This window comes from Schistocerca serialis, chromosome 10 (assembly GCF_023864345.2).
Source record: "Schistocerca serialis cubense isolate TAMUIC-IGC-003099 chromosome 10, iqSchSeri2.2, whole genome shotgun sequence".
In the NCBI taxonomy this organism is placed as follows: Eukaryota; Metazoa; Arthropoda; class Insecta; order Orthoptera; family Acrididae; genus Schistocerca; species Schistocerca serialis.
In genome coordinates, this window is record NC_064647.1 from 45,909,334 (window position 1) to 45,931,192 (window position 21,859).

A 21,859-nucleotide genomic window follows, 5' to 3' on the forward strand; every position below is an offset into this window, starting at 1 on the left:
TGACATACAGCCCCTCTTTTTCTTTTTTTTTTTTTAAAAAAAAAAAAAACTCGCAATTAATATTGGATGGGATTATTTGTAACCAGGAGAACAAGAACTATTCAGAAAATTTGCACTCTTTATTGTATATTAGCTAATAACTTGCTTTTTTGTGTAACATAAAATTAAATATCGATACATAAAACCAATAAAGACAAGTGACAAGAAAGTACACATTTTTCAATCCTGAAGTCCTAGCTTATTTTTTTCTCTAACCTTGCTACAGCTTTATATGGCGTGCTTTCCATTCTGCGAAAGCATCTATTACCTCCTCAAACTTCATCAAACGTTTTGCTACATGAAAAAACAAAATGTCATTGTCTAATACTGAAAAAGCTGTTAACACAAACAGTACCCAAGACTGGTGTGGTTTCTCAATCTGATTACACATATTTTGTCACTGTCTGCTAGATAAAATGAAATAGCCCTGTCTAATATTGCAGCAATTGTAACACACACCAAATAAATGAGACTGTTTTGGCACAAATGGTCGCCTTTTTTTAACACGACAGAATATAATTCATGAAGTACCAATATCAAATGTCTATTAGGCCTACTACAAGTAATAAGTTTTAAGTTAGGTAATAGATTCACATTTCATTCATATGCTCCAGCTTCTCAAGCAAGAGATCGAAAAGTAGTAGTATGAAATTTTTATATAAATTTGGAATCGTCATATTTTTCCATAATATGTGTGATGTCCCTGTTCCTCGACCCCTTCTGTCTGCAGGAAAGTTTATTTCTAGACATGAGGAGGATTCCGCTGGTAGAGACATGATGTACACTATGCACTCATTCAAAAATCAACTTACGATTCATTCAGAAATAAACTTAGAATATGTTCAAAAATGTTCAAAAACCAACAGGGATACTTTTCAAAATCATATGAATAATCGATACACCAATGTGTGCTGGATACCAGACGCTTTGTTAAACGAGGTTTTTTTCTGCAAGACTATGAATTTGGCACCACTACCCCTACTTCCCCCCTCCCACAAAAAACAAAAAAAGAACAAAAAAAATCACGGAATTCTAAAAAAATTCCCAGGTTTTTCCCAGTTTTCTACCAGATGAAAAAATTCCTGGGTTTTTCACGGATCTCCTGTGTCATATACACCATGTTACAGTGAAACCACATTTATATATCAGCGCACACTCCGCTGCAGAGTGAAAATCTCATTCTGGTCACATTTATAAGTTCTCAGCTCTACGTCTTTTGCACTTTTGCACTGTGTACTGTGCACTTTTTCGATTTGCATGCAAAGTTACTCCACGTTCAAGTCTTCCATTCATATTTTTCCGCAATTTTACACTATTATTTTTGTTGCACTTATACATTACGAAGACTGAGAAATTGTCTCAAAACGTTTTGTATATGGTGTGGCCAGCGACTTTGCTTTGCTGTCTTGCACTTATTACTGAGACCTTAGCTACAGTACACATGGTGACACTGTGGTAGTCAGTTTCAAACTGTATAACTTGGAACACTGCTCCCTACAGCGGCCTTCACACACCACTCAAGGTTGCTGGCTGAGCAGCGCGCAGCTGCTCACGAACAGTCAGCATGAGATGTCAGCGAAAACAGCAGCAGTAATGCCAGCACGAAATTTGCACACAGCAACAGCTGCACCTGTTCTCAGTGGTGGCATGACATTGTGCGCCCCGTGAACTTCCAATGCACAAGCGATGTGGAGCAGCACTTCTCGATGGCATCGTGTAATGTGGAGGGAATGTGGCCCGCGGTCCAACAGTCACGCAATATGTACCGGTGACACTTGACAGTAGTGTAAGCAGGTGGATAGCGCAGTGAGTGAAACTAGGAGTGTTTTTGTAATTGGTGAATTCAATTCTTAAGTGTAGTTTCTAATTTTTGTGCACGTGAAAATGACAAGTTCATCACAAAATAAAAGAAGATATCTTTCCGCGCAGGAGATAGTAAATATAATTACAGATGTGCAAAAAGTTCTAGTGAACATAAAGTGAGCATTGCAGACTGTCTCAAAATCCCGTATTCCACCTTAACTACCATACTGGCAAATTAAATGCAGATATGATCCAGAGCTTCAAAAGCCAGGACAAGCAGTGAGAAACTGATGCGTATTCAGTATGGAAAATTTCCATGTGCAGAAAAATGCCTACAGACTCGGTTTCAGCAACAGTGTGTAGCTAATGTACCTATTTCAGGTGCAATACTGAAAGAATAGGCTTTAGAATTCGCAAAAAACTTAATGCTGAAAACTGTTGTGCTGCTTCTGGATGATTCCACCACTTCCTCTCATTGTACACAGACCCAGTCTCTCCCATCTACTAAATCTCCCACTTCCAGCTCCACTGGCCCCAAAACCTCAAAATTCTAGTCAACACAATCTGGAACCACAACACCCCAATTCAGTAGTAATGCTCCAACTCCCCAAGACACTATCCAAATTGAACCCTGCCTGGAACAGTTCCGTCCTCCGTCACAGTGGGACCCACCTCCTCTTCCTCAAAATCACCCCTCTCCAAACCTTCCAGGAATTTCTCACTTCCAGCCTTGCCTCTCAATCTTTCTTCAAAAACCTTAATCCTACTCCCAACATCACCACAGCTGAAGCCCATTCTATCCATGATCTGAAAGCTGACCGATCCATCGTCACTCTTCCGGCTAACAAGGGTTCCACGACCATGGTACTTGATCGTTGGGAGTATGTGGCTGAGGGACTGCATCAGCTTTCAGACAACATACAAAGTTCGCCAAGGTAATCCCATTCCTGATGTCCAGGTGGAGCTTCAAGGAATCCTCAGAACCTTAGGCCCCCTACAAAACCTTTCACCTCACTCCATCAACCTCCTGACCCCACCGACACCCCGCACCCCTATCTTCTACCTACTTCCTAAAATTCACAAACCCAAACATCCCAGTCGCCCCACTGTAGCTGGTTACCAAGCCCCAACAGAACGTATCTCTGCCTACATAGATCAACACCTTCAACCCATTACATGCAGTCTCCCATCCTTCATCAAAGACACCAACCACTTTCTCGAATGCCTGGAATCCTTATCTAATCTGTTACCCCCGGAAACCATCCTTGTAACCATTGATGCCACTTCCCTATACACAAATATCCCGCACATCCAGGGCCTCACTGGATGGAGCACTTCCTTTCACGCCAATCACCTGCCACCCAATCTAAAACCTCGTTCCTCATCACCTCAGCCAGCTTCATCCTAACTCTCAACTTCTTCACTTTTGAAGGCCAGACACACCAACAATTAAAGGGAACAGCCATGGGTACCAGGATTGCCCCCTCATACACCAACCTATTTATGGGTCGCTTAGAGGAAGCCTTCTTGGTCACCCAGGCCTGCAAACCCAAAGCTTGGTACAGATTTATTGATGACATTGTCATGATCTGGACTCACAGTTAAGAAGAACTCCAGAATTTCCTCTCCAACCTCAACTCCTTTAGTTCCATCAGATTCACCTGGTCCTACTCCAAATCCCATGCCACTTTCCTCGACATTGACCTCCATCTGTCCAATGGACAGCTTCACACGTCCATCCACATCAAACCCACCAACAAGCAACAGTACCTCCATTATGACAGCTGCCACCCATTCCACATCAAACAGTCCCATCCCTACAGCTTAGGTCTTCGTGGCAAACAAATCTGCTCCAGTCCTGAATCCCTGAACCATTACACCAACAACCTGAAAACAGCTTTCGCATCCCGCAACTACCCTCCCGACCTGGTACAGAAGCAAATAACCAGAGCCACTTCCTCATCCCCTCAAACCCAGAACCTTCCACAGAAGAACCCCAAAAGTGCCCCACTTGTGACAGGATACTTTCCGGGACTGGATCAGACTCTGAATGTGGCTCTCCAGCAGGGATACAACTTCCTCAAACCCTGCCCTGAAATGAGATCCATCCTTCATGAAATCCTCCCCACTCCACCAAGAGTGTCTTTTCACCATCCACCTAACCTTCGTAACCTCTTGGTTCATCCCTGTGAAATCCCCAAACCACCTTCCCTACCTTCTGGCTCCTATCCTTGTAACCGCCCCTGGTGTAAAACCTATCCCATGCACCCTCCCACCACCACCTACTCCAGTCCTGTAATCCGGAAGGTGTACACGATCAAAGGCAGAGCCACGTGTGAAAGCACCCACAGGATTTAACAACTGACCTGCCTACACTGTGAAGCCTTCTATGTGGGAATGACCAGCAACAAACTGTCCATTGGCATGAATGGACACAGGCAGACAGTGTTTGTTGGTAATGAGGATCACCCTGAGACTAAACATGCCTTGGTGCACGGCCAGCACATCTTGGCACAGTGTTACACCATCCGGGCTATCTGGATACTTCCCACTGACACCAACCTGTCAGAACTCCGGAGATGAGAACTTGCCCTTCAATATATCCTCTCTTCCCGTTACCCACCAGGCCTCAACCTCTGATAATTTCAAGTTGCCGCCCCTCATACATCACTTGTCACTCAACAACATCTTTGCCTCTGTACTTCCGCCTCGACTGACATCTATGGCCAAACTCTTTGCCTTTACATATGTCTGCCTGTGTCTGTATATGTGCAGATGGATATGTGTGTGTGTGTGTGTGTGTGTGTGTGTGTGTGTGTGTGTGAGTGTATACGTGTCCCTTTTTCCCCCTAAGGTAAGTCTTTCCACTCCTGGGATTGGAAATGACTCCTTACCCTCTTCCTTAAAACCCATATCCTTTCGTCTTTCCCTCTCCTTCCCTCTTTCCTGATGAAGCAACCGTGTGTTGCGAAAGAGTGAAATTTGTGTGTGTGTGTGTGTGTTGTGTGTTTTTTATTGTGTCTATCTACCAGTGCTTTCTCGTTTGGTAAGTCACAGCATCTTTGTTTTAATATATATATATATATATATATATATATATATATATATATATATATATATATATATATATATATATATATATAATGGAAGGAAACATTCCACGTGGGAAAAATTATATATAAAAACAAAGATGAGGTGACTTACCGAACAAAAGCGCTGGCAGGTCGATAGATACACAAACAAACACAAACATACACACAAAATTCAAGCTTTCGCAACAAACTGTTGCCTCATCAGGAAAGAGGGAAGGAGAGGGGAAGACGAAAGGAAGTGGGTTTTAAGGGAGAGGGTAAGGAGTCATTCCAATCCCGGGAGTGGAAAGACTTACCTTAGGGGGAAAAAAGGACAGGTATACACTAGCACACACGCACATATCCATCCACACATACAGACACAAGCCAGGTAAGTCTTTCCGCTCCCGGGATTGGAATGACTCCTTACCCTCTCCCTTAAAACCCACTTCCTTTCGTCTTCCCCTCTCCTTCCCTCTTTCATGATGAGGCAATAGTTTGTTGCGAAAGCTTGAATTTTGTGTGTATGTTTGTGTTTGTTTGTGTATCTATCGACCTGCCAGCGCTTTTGTTCGGTAAGTCACCTCATCTTTGTTTTTTTTTTTTATATATATATATATATATATATATATATATATATATATATATATATATATATATATATATATATATATATATATATCTTTCCTGATGAGGCAACCGTTGGTTGCAAAAGCTAGAATTTTGTGTGTATGTTTGTGTGTCTATCGACCTGCCAGCGCTTTCGTTCGGTAAGTCACCTCATCTTTGTTTATATATATATATATATATATATATATATATATATATATATATTACTGTACAGTGTTAATGATTAATATTTCTATTATTTACCCCATTCCCTTCAATTGCACAACATGTATATATACTGTATTTATAGATTTATTTATTCCTATTCAAGAATTAATCTATTGTATAGAAGGAGTTGTCAAGGAAATATGATTTCAATTTATTTTTGAAGCTATTACTGCTGTCTGTCAGACATTTTATTTAATCTGGTAATTTGCCAAAATTTTTTATAGCAGCCTATTTTACCCCTTTCTGTGCCAACAATAGCTTGAGTAAAGGATAGTGCAAGTCCTTCTTTTTTCTGGTATTATAATCATGAATGTCATTGTCATTTTTAAACTGGTCCATGTTGTTGAGAACAAATTTCATTAGTGAGTAAATGTACTGTGAGGCTGTTGTAAGAATTCCCAATCTTTTTACAAGCAGTACTGCATGAAATAAACATAGAAATCAATGTGGAACATATGAAGAAAGTATCCATTAGGACAGTGTGGCAAAATCTGGCATTAATGGGCTACGGCAGCAGACGACTGACGTAAGTGCCTTTGCTAACAGCATGACATCGCTCACAGTGCCTCTCCTGGACTCGTGACCGTATTGATTAGACCGTAGACAACTGGAAAGCTGTGGCCTTGTGAGATAGTCCCAATTTCAATTAGTAAGAGCAATTAGTAGTGTTTGAGTGAGGCACAGACCGCACGGAGCCACGGACCCAAGTTGTTAACAAAGTACTGTGCAAGCTGGTGGGGCTCCACATAATTGTGTGGGCTGTGTTTACATGGAACAGACTGGGTCCTCTGATCCAACTGAACCGATCATTGATTGGAAATGATTATGTCTGGCTACTTGGAAATCATTTGCTGTCATTTGAGGACTCTGTGTTCAGACCAATGATGGAATTTTTATGAATGACAATGTGCAGCATCACTGAGACATAATTATTCATGACTGGTTTGAAGACCATTCTGGACAATTTGAGGGAATGATTTGGCTTCCCAGACCAGCCAGCATGAATCCCACCAAACATTTATGACACATAATCGATAAGTCAGTTTGAGCACAAAATTCTGTTCCGGGAACACTGAGGCAGCATGGCTCAGCATTTCTGCAAGGGACTTCCAACAACTTGTTGAGTCCATGCTATGTAGAGCTGCAGCACTACGCCAGGTAAAAGGAGCTCTGACACAATATTAGGAGGAATCCCATGACTTTTGTCACCTCAATGTAAAAGTCTCATTTTGAAAAATACAGTTTCTCTGTTTTAATTATTGAACGGTCCTCATGCATACAGCAAATAATTAAGTACCCTTGGGGGAAATGCTGATTAGGATCGTGGAGGTGGGAGGGAAGATGAAGCTATGCAATGGGAAGGTTTATTTTGTCTTTGATCAACTAATATCTGTCAATTTAGGTTATAAATTTGTCTTAATCTATGTCGAAGCTACACATTTCTGAGAATGCCTTTGCTATCGGGTCTATGGCATGTACTATCCCAGATATAATCTAACAGCAACAATGTTACTCTGAAAGCTGATGTCACATTTTCAGCAACTTACTGGACTGCTTCAGCAGGTTGTTCTTGAGTATTTCCTTCTGGCGCGTCACGTTCTCGATTGTGCGCTTGTCCTGAATTGCCTGCTTCCTGGCAGCCTCCATATCCCGCTGCACCAGTGCCAAAGTCTCCATGGCTTTTACCTTCTTCTGTTCTGCGTAGCCTCGTAGTTGGTCCATATGCTGGGCTTTTTTCAGGTAGCTATCTTGCAGTTTGGAAGCTTTCGAGAGCTCGTTGCGAACTTTTGTAAGCTCGTCCTCCTTTGTCTGCAAAATGAAAGAAATATAAACTGGTGACAAATTCAAATGGAATCCCCTTTACGATATGACACACGAACACTATGATTCCGCAGGGCACTCTCACTGATGACAGGTAGTAAATGTGATGATTTGAAATGTTATGCTGCAGGAGGAAGACGAGGGGTAGCTTTTACGCTGCAACTGTCACCTCAAAAAATATAGTTGTGCAATTAATTGTTTCCTTTTTTTCAGGTACTTGTCTGATGCATACGTTTGTAGCATTTTCTTGTAAGTTTAATGGACACAACAGGTACACACAACAAGAGACTTTTGTCATTAATAATACAGTCTCTTTCACTATTTACTAGTCTGCCAATGCTGGCTATCTTTTCGATTCTGCAACTGTAGGAATCTCGTGATTTTGAGGCGAAGAACTCATCGAGCTGTGTACAGGGTGCATTTTCGTTCAGAAAGGATGTTCCTTGAAGGCTGTTTGGCAAACAGCAGAAAAGGTGAAAATTTGAGAGTGCAAGATTATCTGAATAATACGGGTGTGGAATGACTTCCCAACCCAACACTTGTACATTTTTTTAAATTTTTTTTTTATTTTTATTTTTTCGAGTCTAGCAGAATGCGCACAGGCATTATCGTCGAGTAGAATCACCTCGTGCAGCCTTTCCAGTTGGATTGTGTCTGCAAGACAGTTGTTGACAATAAATGTCAGCGTGACAATTACAACTCAGGGAATCAATTCATAGGACACCACACTGTCACAGTTCCATCAGATGCATAACATTATCTTTTACAGATGTGCACAGATCTTTTGTACAGGGAGTTGCTGCTTTGTTTAGGCTCAATCATTCCATTCCATTTCTTACATGAGCATAAAGACACCATTTCTCGTTACCAGTAATGATACAGGATAGGAATGGTTTGTGTTGTTCACAAGCCAATTGATGAAAAGCAAGCAGAGATGTATATATGGCCACCCACTGAGTTTTGTGATTTTAGCTTAGAGAATACAGTATCCATACAACCAATTTTTTAACCTTCCCCACTGCATGCAAATGTCACATGATGGTGGAATGTTCACATTTCATCACATCTACCAGTTCACAATTTCACTGATGTGGATCATTGTGAATTAACATATTATCTCCATACACAGTGAAAATGTTTCTGGCTACATCTACTGTTGCTACACCCTCTATTGAAACAGAAGAATATGTCAGAAATGTTCCACTTTCTCTTCACTTGTCACTCCATTTTCTAGCATCAACAGCTTCACTCACTATCTCCAAATGACAATATTTAAACTCTAATAGTAACAGTGAACTACAAATAAAAAATGGCAATTGATAAATAAACTCACAGCAACCAGAATACCAACATGCAAAACTAAAACCCTACCATCATATGCAGCAATTAATAACATGCTGCATAAACACAGTGAAATTCTTCAGTTATTTCTGCACAAGCATAACATCACTTGATTTTCTGTGACCAGCCATCACCTACCAATACAAAAATCTCTGAGACAGTGCCTAAAATGTCATCTGTGTGTGTACACAGTAATAAAGAATGGGAAGGCAGACAGAAGAAGAAATTATTGTAATGTGACTAGCTAGTATAGACTGTATGACCAGCAGAGATTTTTTTTGTTCTTATTTAATCAAATTTTTACATTGTACACAAATTACAACATATTCTAAGCTTTACATCCTAATTAACTCCATATGAGCGTGGTGTTTTCCAAATGTACTTCTGACAAAAAAGCAATTCTGGTAGCTCATGTCCAAAGTTTTTGAAATCTTAACTTTTGCATTCTTGTAGAGATATTTTCACGGCAACTTCCATTGCCTAATCATGAAGCGAAATACCAATTCTCATAAATTTAGCTTCAAAAATTTTTTAATGTATTGAAATGTTTTCTTAAAAATTTTCATCCCCTATTACACCCTCTCAGGGGGTGGATTTCCAGAACCACTGAAACACATTTTTTTTTTTTATTTCTAACAAAGAAGTCAAATACCAGTTATCATAGACATAGCATTGAAATTTCTTTGGTAGTTCTTTAGTAAAAATAATAATAATAAACCTTTCACTTCCCATTTTACTCCCCTAGTAGTTAAATTTCCAAAAACGTTGAAACATATATATTTTTTTTAATTTCCTGACTGAAAAACCAAATAACAGTTTTCTCAGTTCTAGCTTCAAAATTCCATTAACAGTGACATACTTTCAAAAAGCCTTTCATCCCTTATTTCACACTTTTAGGAGTGGGATTTCAGACACTCCCTTCTTAAATGATGCCTGATGATGAGTCAGTGAATTGATCTGACCCTATTTCAAACCCCCCCAACGGTATGAATTTCCCAAAACAGTGAAACACGTATTTTTTCATCCCTACCCAAATACTAGTTTCAAAGCTTTAGCTTTAAAAATGCTTTTGCAATGAAATACTTTCATAAAATGTTTTGCCCCTATTTCACCCCTAAGGGGTTGACTTCCCAAAACCAGTGACATGAATATGTTTTATTTCTAACAGAAAAGACAAATACAGATTTTCATAGTTTTAGCATCAAAAAGGCTTGCAGAATGAAATATTTAAATAAAATCTTTCATCCTCCATTTCACCTCCATTGGTGTTGAATTTCCAAAAACAGTGAAACACATTTTTTTTTTATTTCTAAGAATCTAAATTTAAAATTTCATAGATTTAGCTTTAAAAATGCTTTCATAATAAAACAATACTGTGAAAAGGAACATCCCCTATTCCACCCCCCGAGGGGTTCGATTTCTAAAAACAGTAAAGCACGTACTTTTTTATTTGTAACTGAGAAGTCAAATACCAATGTTCATAGATGTAGCTTTAAAAATGCTTTAATAGTTCTTTAATAATGACATTTTTTTAAAAAAAAAAAAAAGCTTTCACCCCTTATTTCACCTCTAAAGGGTTAAATTTCCAAAAATGCTGAAACATGTATTTCTTTATTTCTAACTGAGAAACAAAATACCAGTTTTCCTAGGTCTAGCTTCAAAATTGCCTTAATAGTGACATTTTCAAAAAAGCTCTTCATTCCTATTCTACCCTCTTTGAGTTGGAATTTTGAAAAATCCATTCTTAAATGAAGCCTACAGTATAAGATCCACAACTTCTCAGAATTTTCAGTTTCCATCCTCAGGGGATTTGGTGGGTCGATGATGAGTCAGTGAGTCAGTCACTCAGTTAGGACATTGCCTTTTATATTGTCACGTAGAAGAAGGTGTAATTAGATGAATGACGAACACTAACTTCACTTAACAAAGGTTTATTCAGCACTTGCACACACAAGAGCGCCGAGCGAACTGCCTCAGCCAGAACACATTCAGTATATATACAGCTACAGAACATTCGAGTACAATGATTCTTGACATTTGTGGATATTTCTAGAATGTACTCAAACCAAATATAGAAATTAAAATTGTACAGTCCAGGTGAGTTTCAAACTTACGACCCTCCATGCATCAGTTTAGTATCAGAACCACTACGCCACGGTGCTACGCAGCGTCTTCTGTGAGACTGCTCCCTCGTTAACAGAACAGCGTCTCGGTGTTACATCCTTCTATTCCGGGAATGAGTCATCAGTCCTGCATACTCCGACTCCCAATGACTGATGCTCGCCCTGGTGGTGATCTTCTTAGAACTTCCTTTGCCGCTACGCTTTTCATCATCTTTCTGCTTGCTGCCTGTCGCTGGAGATTCGAATTTACCCTGGGTTGCAGGATCCTTGTAGGGCTTCATTCGAAGGATATGGACTGCATCTCTGATCTTTCGTTGTCTTGTGTGGGGGTCAAAACCTTCAACTTCATAAGTAACACCACACAACTGTCTTGCAACCTTATAAGGTGCAAAGTAGCGCCTGAGGAGCTTCTCAGAGAGACCAACTTTCCAAACAGGAGTGAAGATCCAGACAAGGTCACCAGGCTGGTAGACAACAGGGCAGTGGCTCGCGACTACATCTACATCTACATGGTTACTCCGCAATTCACACTTGTGTACCTGACAGAGGGTTCATCAAACCACTTTCATACTGCTTCTCCACCATTCCATTCTCAAATGGTGCATGGGGAAAAGGAACACCTAAATCTTTCTGTTCGAGCTCTGGTTTCTCTTATTTTATTATAATGATCATTTCTCCCTACGTAGGTGGGTGTCAACAAAATATTTATGCATTCTGAAGAGAAAGTTGGTGATTGAAATTTCGAAAATAGATCTCGTCACAAAGAAAACTGCCTTTGTTTCAGTGACTGCCACCCCAACTCATATATCTTATCAGTGATACTCTCACACCTATTGCGCGATAACACGAAATGAGCTGCCCTTCTTTGCACTTTTTCAATGTCCTCCGTCAATCCCACCTGGTAAGAATACCATACCATGCAGCAATATTCCAGCAGAGGACAGACAAGTGTAATGTAGGCGGTCTCTTTAGTGGGTTTGTCGCATCTTCTAAGTGTTCTGTCAATAAAGCGCAGTCTTTGTTTCGCCCTCCTCACAATATTATCTGTGTGGTCTTTCCAATTTAAGTTGCTTGTAATTGTAATTCCTAGGTATTTAGTCAAATTGACAGCCCTTAGATTTGTGCTATTTATCGTGTACACAAAATTTATCAGATTTCTTTTAGTACCCATGTGGATGACCTCACAATTTTCTTTGTTTAATGCTAATTACCACTATTTGCACCATACAGAAATTCTCTCTAGATCATTTTGTAATTGGAATTGATCATCTGATGATTTTACTAGACAGTAAATTACTGCATCATCTGCAAACAATCTACGGAGGCTTCTCAGATTATCACCTAGATAATTTATATAAATCAGGACCAGCAGAGGGCCTATGACACTACCTTGCGGAATGCCAGATATCACTTCTGCTCTACTCGATGACTTATCATTTATCACTATGCACTGTCACCTCTCTGAGAGGAAATTACGAATCCAGTCACACAACTGAGATGATACTCCATACGCACGCAATTTGATTAATAGTCATTTGTGAGGAATGGTATTGAGCCATGTATCAACTTGTGCTACACTTTGTGTTTAGATTGCATTGGTTTTCCTTTTCTTCCCCTGACATGTTTGTTTGTGCTCTCTGGCTTATTGGTTGATGGTCTCCAGTGCTAATCCAGTGCCTCACCCTCGATTTGTCTAATTTGCTCTTCCCCTGTGGATTGAAGCATTCAGAGAACTCTTGAAGAATGGCAAGAAATTTCTTCTGTTGTTCCTTAGTGAGATCCGGTGATAGCCAAGCTAGAAGATCTTGTCTCATAGTGGTAGTACTAATTTCGCCCACAGACTCAGCATTGGAAGTTTCTATGACACTCAGCTGTTCTGCAATTAGTGGCTCAGCGTTTGCTATGTACATGCGTCTTGGAAGGATCTGTGTTTCTCGGCAACTGTTAACTATCCACAATTCCCTGAACTCATTCTTAAACGAGATGACAGAGGCTGGAATGACCAAGTTATTCTCCAGTGGTATGCTTCTCTTACATTTCACCACAAGATCTATGGGTTGATGCATGGCATGACACATGACACTTACCTTTCTAGTGCTGACTGCAGGAATGATCACTTCATCCAGCACACATACTCTCCACACACTGGGATGTGCATCTTCCTGTCCACAGTATGTCAACTCGTCTAGCATAATCTTTGAGAAACCACAATCTATAATTGCTTGAGAAACTTTGAAAAATTCTCATCTGAGAATGATGTCATGACTATACTCTTGTAAGACAATGAATTCTAAGGGCTGTGTATGGCCACTTACATCCACATGAATAGTACATCTTCCTGTAGGTTTTACATATTCCACGTTAGCCACGTTCAGGAGAGATGTTTTGTTGTCGACAAATACGGTTTTCTGCAACTGACAACGGTACTTCTCCAAAATGACTGAATGTGATGCTCCAGAGTCCACAAGAGCTTGGGCTGGTCAGCCATCCATGAAGATATCGTCGTAGTTTTCTATCATTCTTGTAGTGATCAACAGCAGAGGATTTTTCTCTTTGGTGGCCTCACCTCCAAGAAAGGTCGCACCCTTTATTTTTCCAGGTTGCAGCTGGGGCTTCTAAACAGCAATGGAGACCTCGATCAGCATGTTGGGGAGCGTCCTCTCCAGCGGCTAGCTTGCTGCGATGGTGACCTACGTCGTCCTGCACCCGTATCTTCTTGTTCACCTTAGTCGTCCCGGGGTTGGCATCGGCTAAGATCGGCCTGCTATCTTCTGGTGCGGGCGTCATCAAATATCCACCGTCTTTCTCGACAATAGTGCACCACATGTCCCGGTCGTCTGCAGTGGAAATATACTGGTTGGTTATCCTGGGTCCTCCAGACGTCACTCTTCCTTGGTGCCCAAACAGGTTCCTCATGTGGCATTGTAGGAACGTATCTCCACCTGGGTCTCGACTTTTTCACCATTTTAAAGGGAAATGAAGGATGAGAGATTGGGTTCAATGTATGTTCCACTTCCTCCCTTATGATCTCTTGCAGCGTCTTGGTTTTTTGCTCACCATGCAATCCAAGTGCCTTCTGAACTTCCTCTCTCAATATCTGATGAAGAACACTTCTGAAATCAGTTACTTCTTCCATCACAGACATCAATATGATGTTTGGAAGTTGTTCAAACTTCTTGCGTATAATTCTTTTTTGATGGATTGTCTTGATATATTGGCACCATTTTATGAAGTCATCTGCTGTCAAAACCTCCTTCAGGAGTAGTGCTTGATACATGTCCTCAGTAACACCCTTCATGAGATGTGCAACCTTATCTTCCTCCTTTATTCTAGGATCCACTATTTTACATAGCTCCAACACATCTTGAATGTAGGATGCTGTAGTTTCTCCTGGACGCTGTGCCCTGCACTTTATCTTCAGCCTTGCACTTCTATCATTATGTGTCGCCAAAATACTTGCGCAGTTCCACCTGGAATACTTCCCAGCTTGTGAACTTCTCCTCGTTGTTCTCATACCATTGCTTGGCAGTGCCCTCCATGTAGAAAAATACATTAGCCAAACACACCGTATCATCCCATTTGTTAAATTTGGCTATACGCTCATATACCTTCAGCCTCTTGTTTGGATCTTGGCCATCGTCACCAGAGAATCCGGAAGGATATCTCATGTGGTGGCACACAGCTGCTGTCATCGTGATGTCCTCTTCTTCTTCTGTTGCCGGTTGATTGCGATCTGTTGAACATGGCTCGAACTCGGGTTTCTCGCCACGTCAACGACGGCTCTGTCGTGGCCTGATGGGAGCCACTGTGTCGGCGATAATGTGCGCCATCACAAGTTCCAATACCAAGCGTCTCCACCAGAATAATGTCATGTAGAAGAAGGTGTAATTAGCTGAATGATGAACATTAACTTCACTTAATGAAGGTTTATTCAGCACCTGCACATACATGAGCACCGAAAGAACTGCCTCCGGCCAGAACACATACCATATACACAGCTATAGAACATTCCAGTACAATGATTCTTGACATTTGTGGATACTTCTAGAATGTACTCGAACCGAATATAGAAACTAAAATTGTACAGTCCAGATGAGTTTTGAACTTACGACTCTCCACACAACAGTCTAGTATCACAACCACTACACCACGGTGCTACTCAGCTTCTTCTGTGACAATATACAGCAATTTAAAGTCAAAGACACAGTCATCCTGCTGAGAGCACATCTTTAGTGCATGTAACACTATCTGTGTGAATTTTGTGAATCAATTGTTTTAAAAAGTGCTGTACGGTTCACTCCTGTTTCAACTCTCCTCTTAATGCTTGTCTTGAATGCTTGTTATCTCTCTCATCTGTCTCCAGATGAAAGTTCATGTACTGTATTCAGTAATGAATTAATTACAATATACTGAAAATTGTGTTCTGTTTTATTTAATATGCTCATCTTTAACACTTGTTATCTCTCTCATTATTCTCTGGATGAGAATGTTATGAACCGCATTTGTTAATGAATTAATTATAATATACTGGAAATTGTATTTGGTTTTATTTAACAGAAGAATAACTAATGTGCTGCTCTACTAATTATAAATATTTTGGTTGGTGACACTTTAATCACACGCCATTTGCATGGTATTGTTTCTGAATTACTATGTACATCATTCAAGCCTTCAGTCTATAAAATTAACCGAGTCCAATTACTATTACCTTAATGCAAAGCTGACTTTGCTTGTATCAACATTAACAACCACTTTGTCATGTGGCACCAAACCCACTATTTTCCAGCTACAGCCATGGATTTGAGAGTTGTAAACTTATGATGAGAAAAGCACACTTATGCCAATAAAGACAATCTTATATCATATGTTGAGGTTAGCAGCACCATCTATGTGACATGTTCCACCACTCAAACACTGAATTTTGAACAGTCGCATAATTTTCTTTCCACTTTATTTTGTGGAATACATTAGAATATGATCGTTCAGACTTCACAAGGCAGATAAACAATCAAGTCCCCCAGATGCACACCGCCCCTAAGGCAACCACCCGAAATGGCTCAACGTACGCACTAACTCTATCGCAAGTAAGGTTCCGGGTTTGAGACCCAACTCTTCGCACAGTTTTAACCTGTCAGGGAGTTACAAAATGGCACATAGTCTGGTGCAGAGTGAAATATCTCCCTAGTCTGTGGCTAAGCCATTTTTCTGTGACATCCATTTGTCCTGGAGTGCCAATCTCATAAGATATGTGGGAGATATTCTGTGAAGTTTCAAAGATAGGAAAGAGGTACCAGCAGGACTAAACCTGGAAGGGCAGGTCACGAGTCATACCTGGATAGTCAGTTATTAAAAGAGTTTCCCCACAAATGGCCTATAGTTTTAATCTGCCAGAAAGTTTCAAAAACAGTGCTCATTCCACTTAAGAAAGAAAAATTCATTCTGGACACACACATGAAAACACTAAGCACAATTGTACAGGTCTTCTTGAAAGACTGATTTGTCCTTTCAAACAGTGTACTGAGTTAGTAAACTCCCGTAAAATCCCACCTCCAAATTCTTAAAGAATCTAACTACCATGTATAAAAGTCATCTCCAGAACAGCATATTTTATAATGATATAATCTTGCAGTGACTATATCTGCTGTGTTCCAACATCAATTAGATGAAAAGCAGCAACTTTAAGAGCGTTACAAAAGTATGCTCCTCAACAGAACTTACTTCTGTATAATTAGCTACAAAATACGCCTGTTAGCAGACTTAAATCAAGGATATCACCCTACCCGATGCAAGATGTGTCTCCTATACAAGACGTGTGTCAACATTGGAGGGAGCTTTGGCAAAAGTTTCCTCTAGAAAATTTTTTCCTTATTACTGATCCTACAAAATGTGTAAGTGGATCTGGTCCTCACATGACACTGACAGCTCTGAATAAATTCAGTACAGGACCTGGTACGTGTGCCACTGTCATGCAAACTACTCAGCACCTGACTAAAGAGTGGTTATTAACAAAATTACCTGGTGGACTTATTGAACTGCATTTGGTGATGCCAATATGTGTGAGACTGGTTAAGAGACCTAGATAACCTGTCTTAAAATTTTTTAGTGTTTGTTTTTATACTGTGTATTTTATGTATAGTGACCATTTACTTAAGAAAGTAAAATGACAATGTAAACCATAAACAAAATAATAATAATAATAATAATAATAATAATACAGTGATATAATTTTGAGGAAACATTCAATGGTATATGTGGATACTGTTTGCAAAAAGTGTTACAAACAGAACTGGTAGTAAAGTAATAAACAAACATCGTGCTGGATGCTGAAATAGTACTGCATGAATAGTGAAAATGTAGTAAGTAGTAAACTTTTTTTCCTTTCATCAATTTGTGGGGAGTGTAAGCAAGGAAAATTTTCATGAAAATTCAAAATAATGTGTAAAGTTTGTTGTAATTTGCTAAGTGCTCACATTTTCAAACACTGGATGAATGTAGTGTAGGTAATTTGTGCACCACGAGTTATGCTGCTTCAAGACACGTAGACCATTTAACTGTAATATGAGGAGGGGTATCCAATACATAAGTTTCTCTATTTTACTAAAAAAATGATACACACAATTTATCACATTGAAATAATTGTATTGGTACTGCACAATGCTTGTTACTTTTCTACATAGTCATCACGCTTACCAGGCATCTTTGGTAATGTGATACAAGTTTTTCCAAACCAGTGTTGTACCGGGCCAGGTCCTGTGCTTGAACCAGCTGTTCACTGTTGCCGGTGTTTAAGTACTTAGCTCCAAGAAGAACTTTGAGTTGGTGGAACACGTGAAAATCATTCGGGACAAGATCTGGTGAATACGGAGGATGTGAAAACACTTGCCACACGAATCTTCCGAGCTCCGTCTGGGTCGACGAGTAGTTTGAGGCCGAGGACTGTCGAGAAGTACAAGAACTTTGTAAGACAAAAGCCCCAGACATTTCCATTTCGTGGCAGGTTGCAGACTCCTCGAGACATTACAGTACCTCTCTGCATTCAATGTGTTGTTGTAAGGCAAGAAATGAAAGCAAAACCCTCTGGCAGCTCCAAAAGATGTTCACCATAACTTTCCCTGTGAATGGGCAACATTTTACTTTATTTGGGGCACTATCACCAGGTTTCTTACACATCGTGCCCTGATGTTTTGGCTCAGGAGTCAAATGATGAATTCTTGTCTCAACCCCAATGACAAGCCACTTGAAGAGCTGATCTCCCTCTCTGATTCATTTCCTGAAACATTCTGGTCGAATCCATCCATTGCTACTCGCAGTATTACTCACAGAAAACATCTCGCAAAGACTTTGTGACGGTGAAGATCGTCTGTGAGGATCTTTGCGACAGATGAGCCCCTGGAAGCCCTTAGTTCCACTTCAACTGTAGTTGTCCCTGAATGTGGCCAACTATAAGACAGTCCCCTAAAGAAAGATAGAGAAACTGATAGTATCAGATTACAAGATAAATTTACAATGATACAAAATTTATTAATGGCACATTTCTCTTGTTTTGAGAGTATGTGGTACCAACTTCATGCAGTTTTAATCATTTCATTTACAGCTATCTACCAGTGCCCCTCAGAAATATAACATTTGTGTGTCATATTTTTAGAGGCAGTAATTTTTCAATTTCCACTGGTGTATAAATGTTTTCTGTGTACAAACAAAATATATTACATTAATAATGGCATTACCCAAGTATGTGACAATATTTGTTACGACCAGGAAAAATAAATTAGGGCACCACCGGGAGAAAGAAATACCAGGGAGATGGCACTGGCCACAGTCTCACACGGTTACTGATATGAAATGTGTCCTCTTTGTCATTGTAATAGTTACATTTTTTACAATAAACAGAAATTCCATGGAAAGGTGTAAAATAGTACAACAAATAACTGTGGCTGGCTAATCACTGGACTATAAAATGTTTGTGCACTGGGTGGTAGACACATTGGGATGTTATCATTGGCAATATGACAATTTTCCTCTACAATATTATAAATTGCAATAATGGCACCATCACCTGTCCCTGTACGCTATTTATTGTGCACATCTCCACGCCCTTTCACAAACTGTACATGCCAACTTCAAACCATTTGCATGCTCATACAATCTTCCCCAGAGACATGGGTTAACTATCTATGGATATCAACAACTGACAGTTGTTTGGCTGTGAAAAAATGAATGGGAGAGTGCAAACTTACTTATCGGATGATCCTCGTACTCGACTATCTAATGACACCTTTAACATATGAGGGCTGTCTGGAAACTTCTCTGCCTCGCCCAGAGATTGCAGCACTATTGACATGATATTTCCCCCCCTACATTCGTACAAGCGTTAGTAGATGCAATGTAAAATTGCAAGTCATTCCAGCCAGCAGTTGACTGTAAGCAGTCGCTTGAAGCAATTGTGCTGTGCACGGTGCTGAAAACCGAAAAAAAAAGAAAGAAAAAAAAGTGTATTGTGCAGTGATTAAATTATCTGTAAAAGAATGTTTAACAACAACTTAAATTCATTTGTGGTACATAGACCTAAATGACGGCTCTTCACCTTCAATTTCCAGTGCGAATAAATGAGTAGCCGAGTTTAAACAGGGCTGTGAAAGCATCCGAGATGATCCGTGCGGAGGACATCCAAAAAGTGCAAGCACACTGGTCATCATTGACAGAGTGCATGATATGATTTTGGAAGATCAGCATGTAAGGGTGCATGAAATTGCTCATGCTCTAAAGATATCACAGGAATGTGTTGGTCACATCTTGCACCAGGAACTGAACATGAGAAAGTTAAGTGCAAGATGGATGCTGCATGTGCTCATTACAGATCACAAATGCATTCACATGACACTTTCCAAAAAGTGGACAGTGCATTTTAAGAAAAACAGAACTGATTTTCTGCATCGATATGCGAGAGTGGACAAAACATGGATTAGCACTACACACCTGAATCCCAACAGCAGACTATGCAGCACATAGAAGCCATTTCTTCAGATCTATAGAAAATAAGGATGGCGTTGTAGACGGGAAAGATGATGGCCTCGGTGTTTTGGGATGTGAAAGAAATTTTGTTCATTGAGTCTCTCAAAAAACGCTGGAGAATACTTCCATCAGCTTCTAATGAAACTGGATGCAAACATTCATGAAAGCAGGCATGGCTTAAATAAGAAAAAATCAGCTTTCATCAGGGCAGTGAACAAAAGTGTCTTGGAAATGAGGAAATTGAGGGATGTGCACTATGAAGTGCTGGAACAAGCACCCTATTTCCCCATATTTGGCTCCCTTGGACTTTCATCTATTCTCAAATCTGAAGAAATTCCACACTGTAAGGTACTTTTCATCCAATCTAAAAGGCATTGCGGTTGTAGATGGTTACTTTGCAGCACATCCACAGGAACACTATGGAGAGGAGATAGTGGCACTGGAACAACACTGGATGAAATTTATTGATATTAGAGGAAATTACATTAAAGAAAAAAAACTTCTTTGAAAAATTACATTCTTGTTTTCACTGTCAGGGTAAGAACTTTTCTGACCACCCTCAAGATGATTATAGCTTTTAATGAGTAGATTATTTTTAAATTTGTTTAATAACTGCATGAAATACTGAAAATCAAATTTTTGTTGCCCCTGGAAGCCCTTAGTTCCACTTGAACTGTAGTTGTCCCTGAATGTGGCCAACTATAAGACAGTCCCCTAAAGAAAGATAGAGAAACTGATAGTATCAGATTACAAGATAAATTTACAATGATACAAAATTTATTAATGGCACATTTCTCTTGTTTTGAGAGTATGTGGTACCAACTTCATGCAGTTTTAATCATTTCATTTACAGCTATCTACCAGTGCCCCTCAGAAATATAACATTTGTGTGTCATATTTTTAGAGGCAGTAATTTTTCAATTTCCACTGGTGTATAAATGTTTTCTGTGTACAAACAAAATATATTACATTAATAATGGCATTACCCAAGTATGTGACAATATTTGTTACGACCAGGAAAAATAAATTAGGGCACCACCGGGAGAAAGAAATACCAGGGAGATGGCACTGGCCACAGTCTCACACGGTTACTGATATGAAATGCGTCCTCTTTGTCATTGTAATAGTTACATTTTTTACAATAAACAGAAATTCCATGGAAAGGTGTAAAATAGTACAACAAATAACTGTGGCTGGCTAATCACTGGACTATAAAATGTTTGTGCCAACCATTCTGCAACACACTAAAATCTCCGGCTGGAGGCTTGCTTAATGTTAAAATGTGGCATTCTTTGATTTGCACATCACAGGTATCACAGACTGTGGAGCCTCAAGCCAATGAAAAAAGCCATAGATTAATGGACAGTATACTATTCTGAGGTGCATCAGCATAATTCCATTCTGTGGGAAAGACTGGTAGGAGCCGTGCCGCGGCCAACAAGCTGGGTTCACCACCTGCAGTATTTACTTAGCCTACAGCAACATAAAATTTTCTATTTAGAGTTATTTAGACTTCAATTGTTCAAGGAAACCCAAAAATGTTCGAAGTTACAGAATATATAACAACCCAAGAATCTTAGTACATGTTACTGTTTACAATTTGCTTTATACAACTAACCTTTATTTCAGTGGTCTTCTCTAGATTTTCAGCTGTCAGTTTAGCAGATAATATTTGCTGGTGTTCATAATCGAGCGTTGTCTTTTGCAGCTGCGAATTCAGAGATTCGACTTGCTTTGTTAGATTCTCTACTTTAATCTGAAACAAAAAATATTCAGTTATACAATTTCACCATAACGAATAAAATTATTTTA

The 21,859-nt window shown here is 39.7% G+C and overlaps 1 protein-coding gene across 1 annotated transcript in view; it reads right to left on the reverse strand.

Annotated features, from left to right (window-relative positions):
* LOC126425216 (cilia- and flagella-associated protein 58-like) overlaps positions 1-21,859 on the reverse strand; it is a gene marked incomplete at its 5' end in the record, with an annotated part of 256,944 nt that overhangs the window by 174,734 nt on the left and 60,351 nt on the right. The window contains 2 exons of the mRNA XM_050088172.1: positions 7,298-7,559; positions 21,666-21,803. Coding sequence (XP_049944129.1) covers positions 7,298-7,559; positions 21,666-21,803 — 400 coding nt within the window. The remainder of the gene's footprint in view (positions 1-7,297; positions 7,560-21,665; positions 21,804-21,859) is intronic.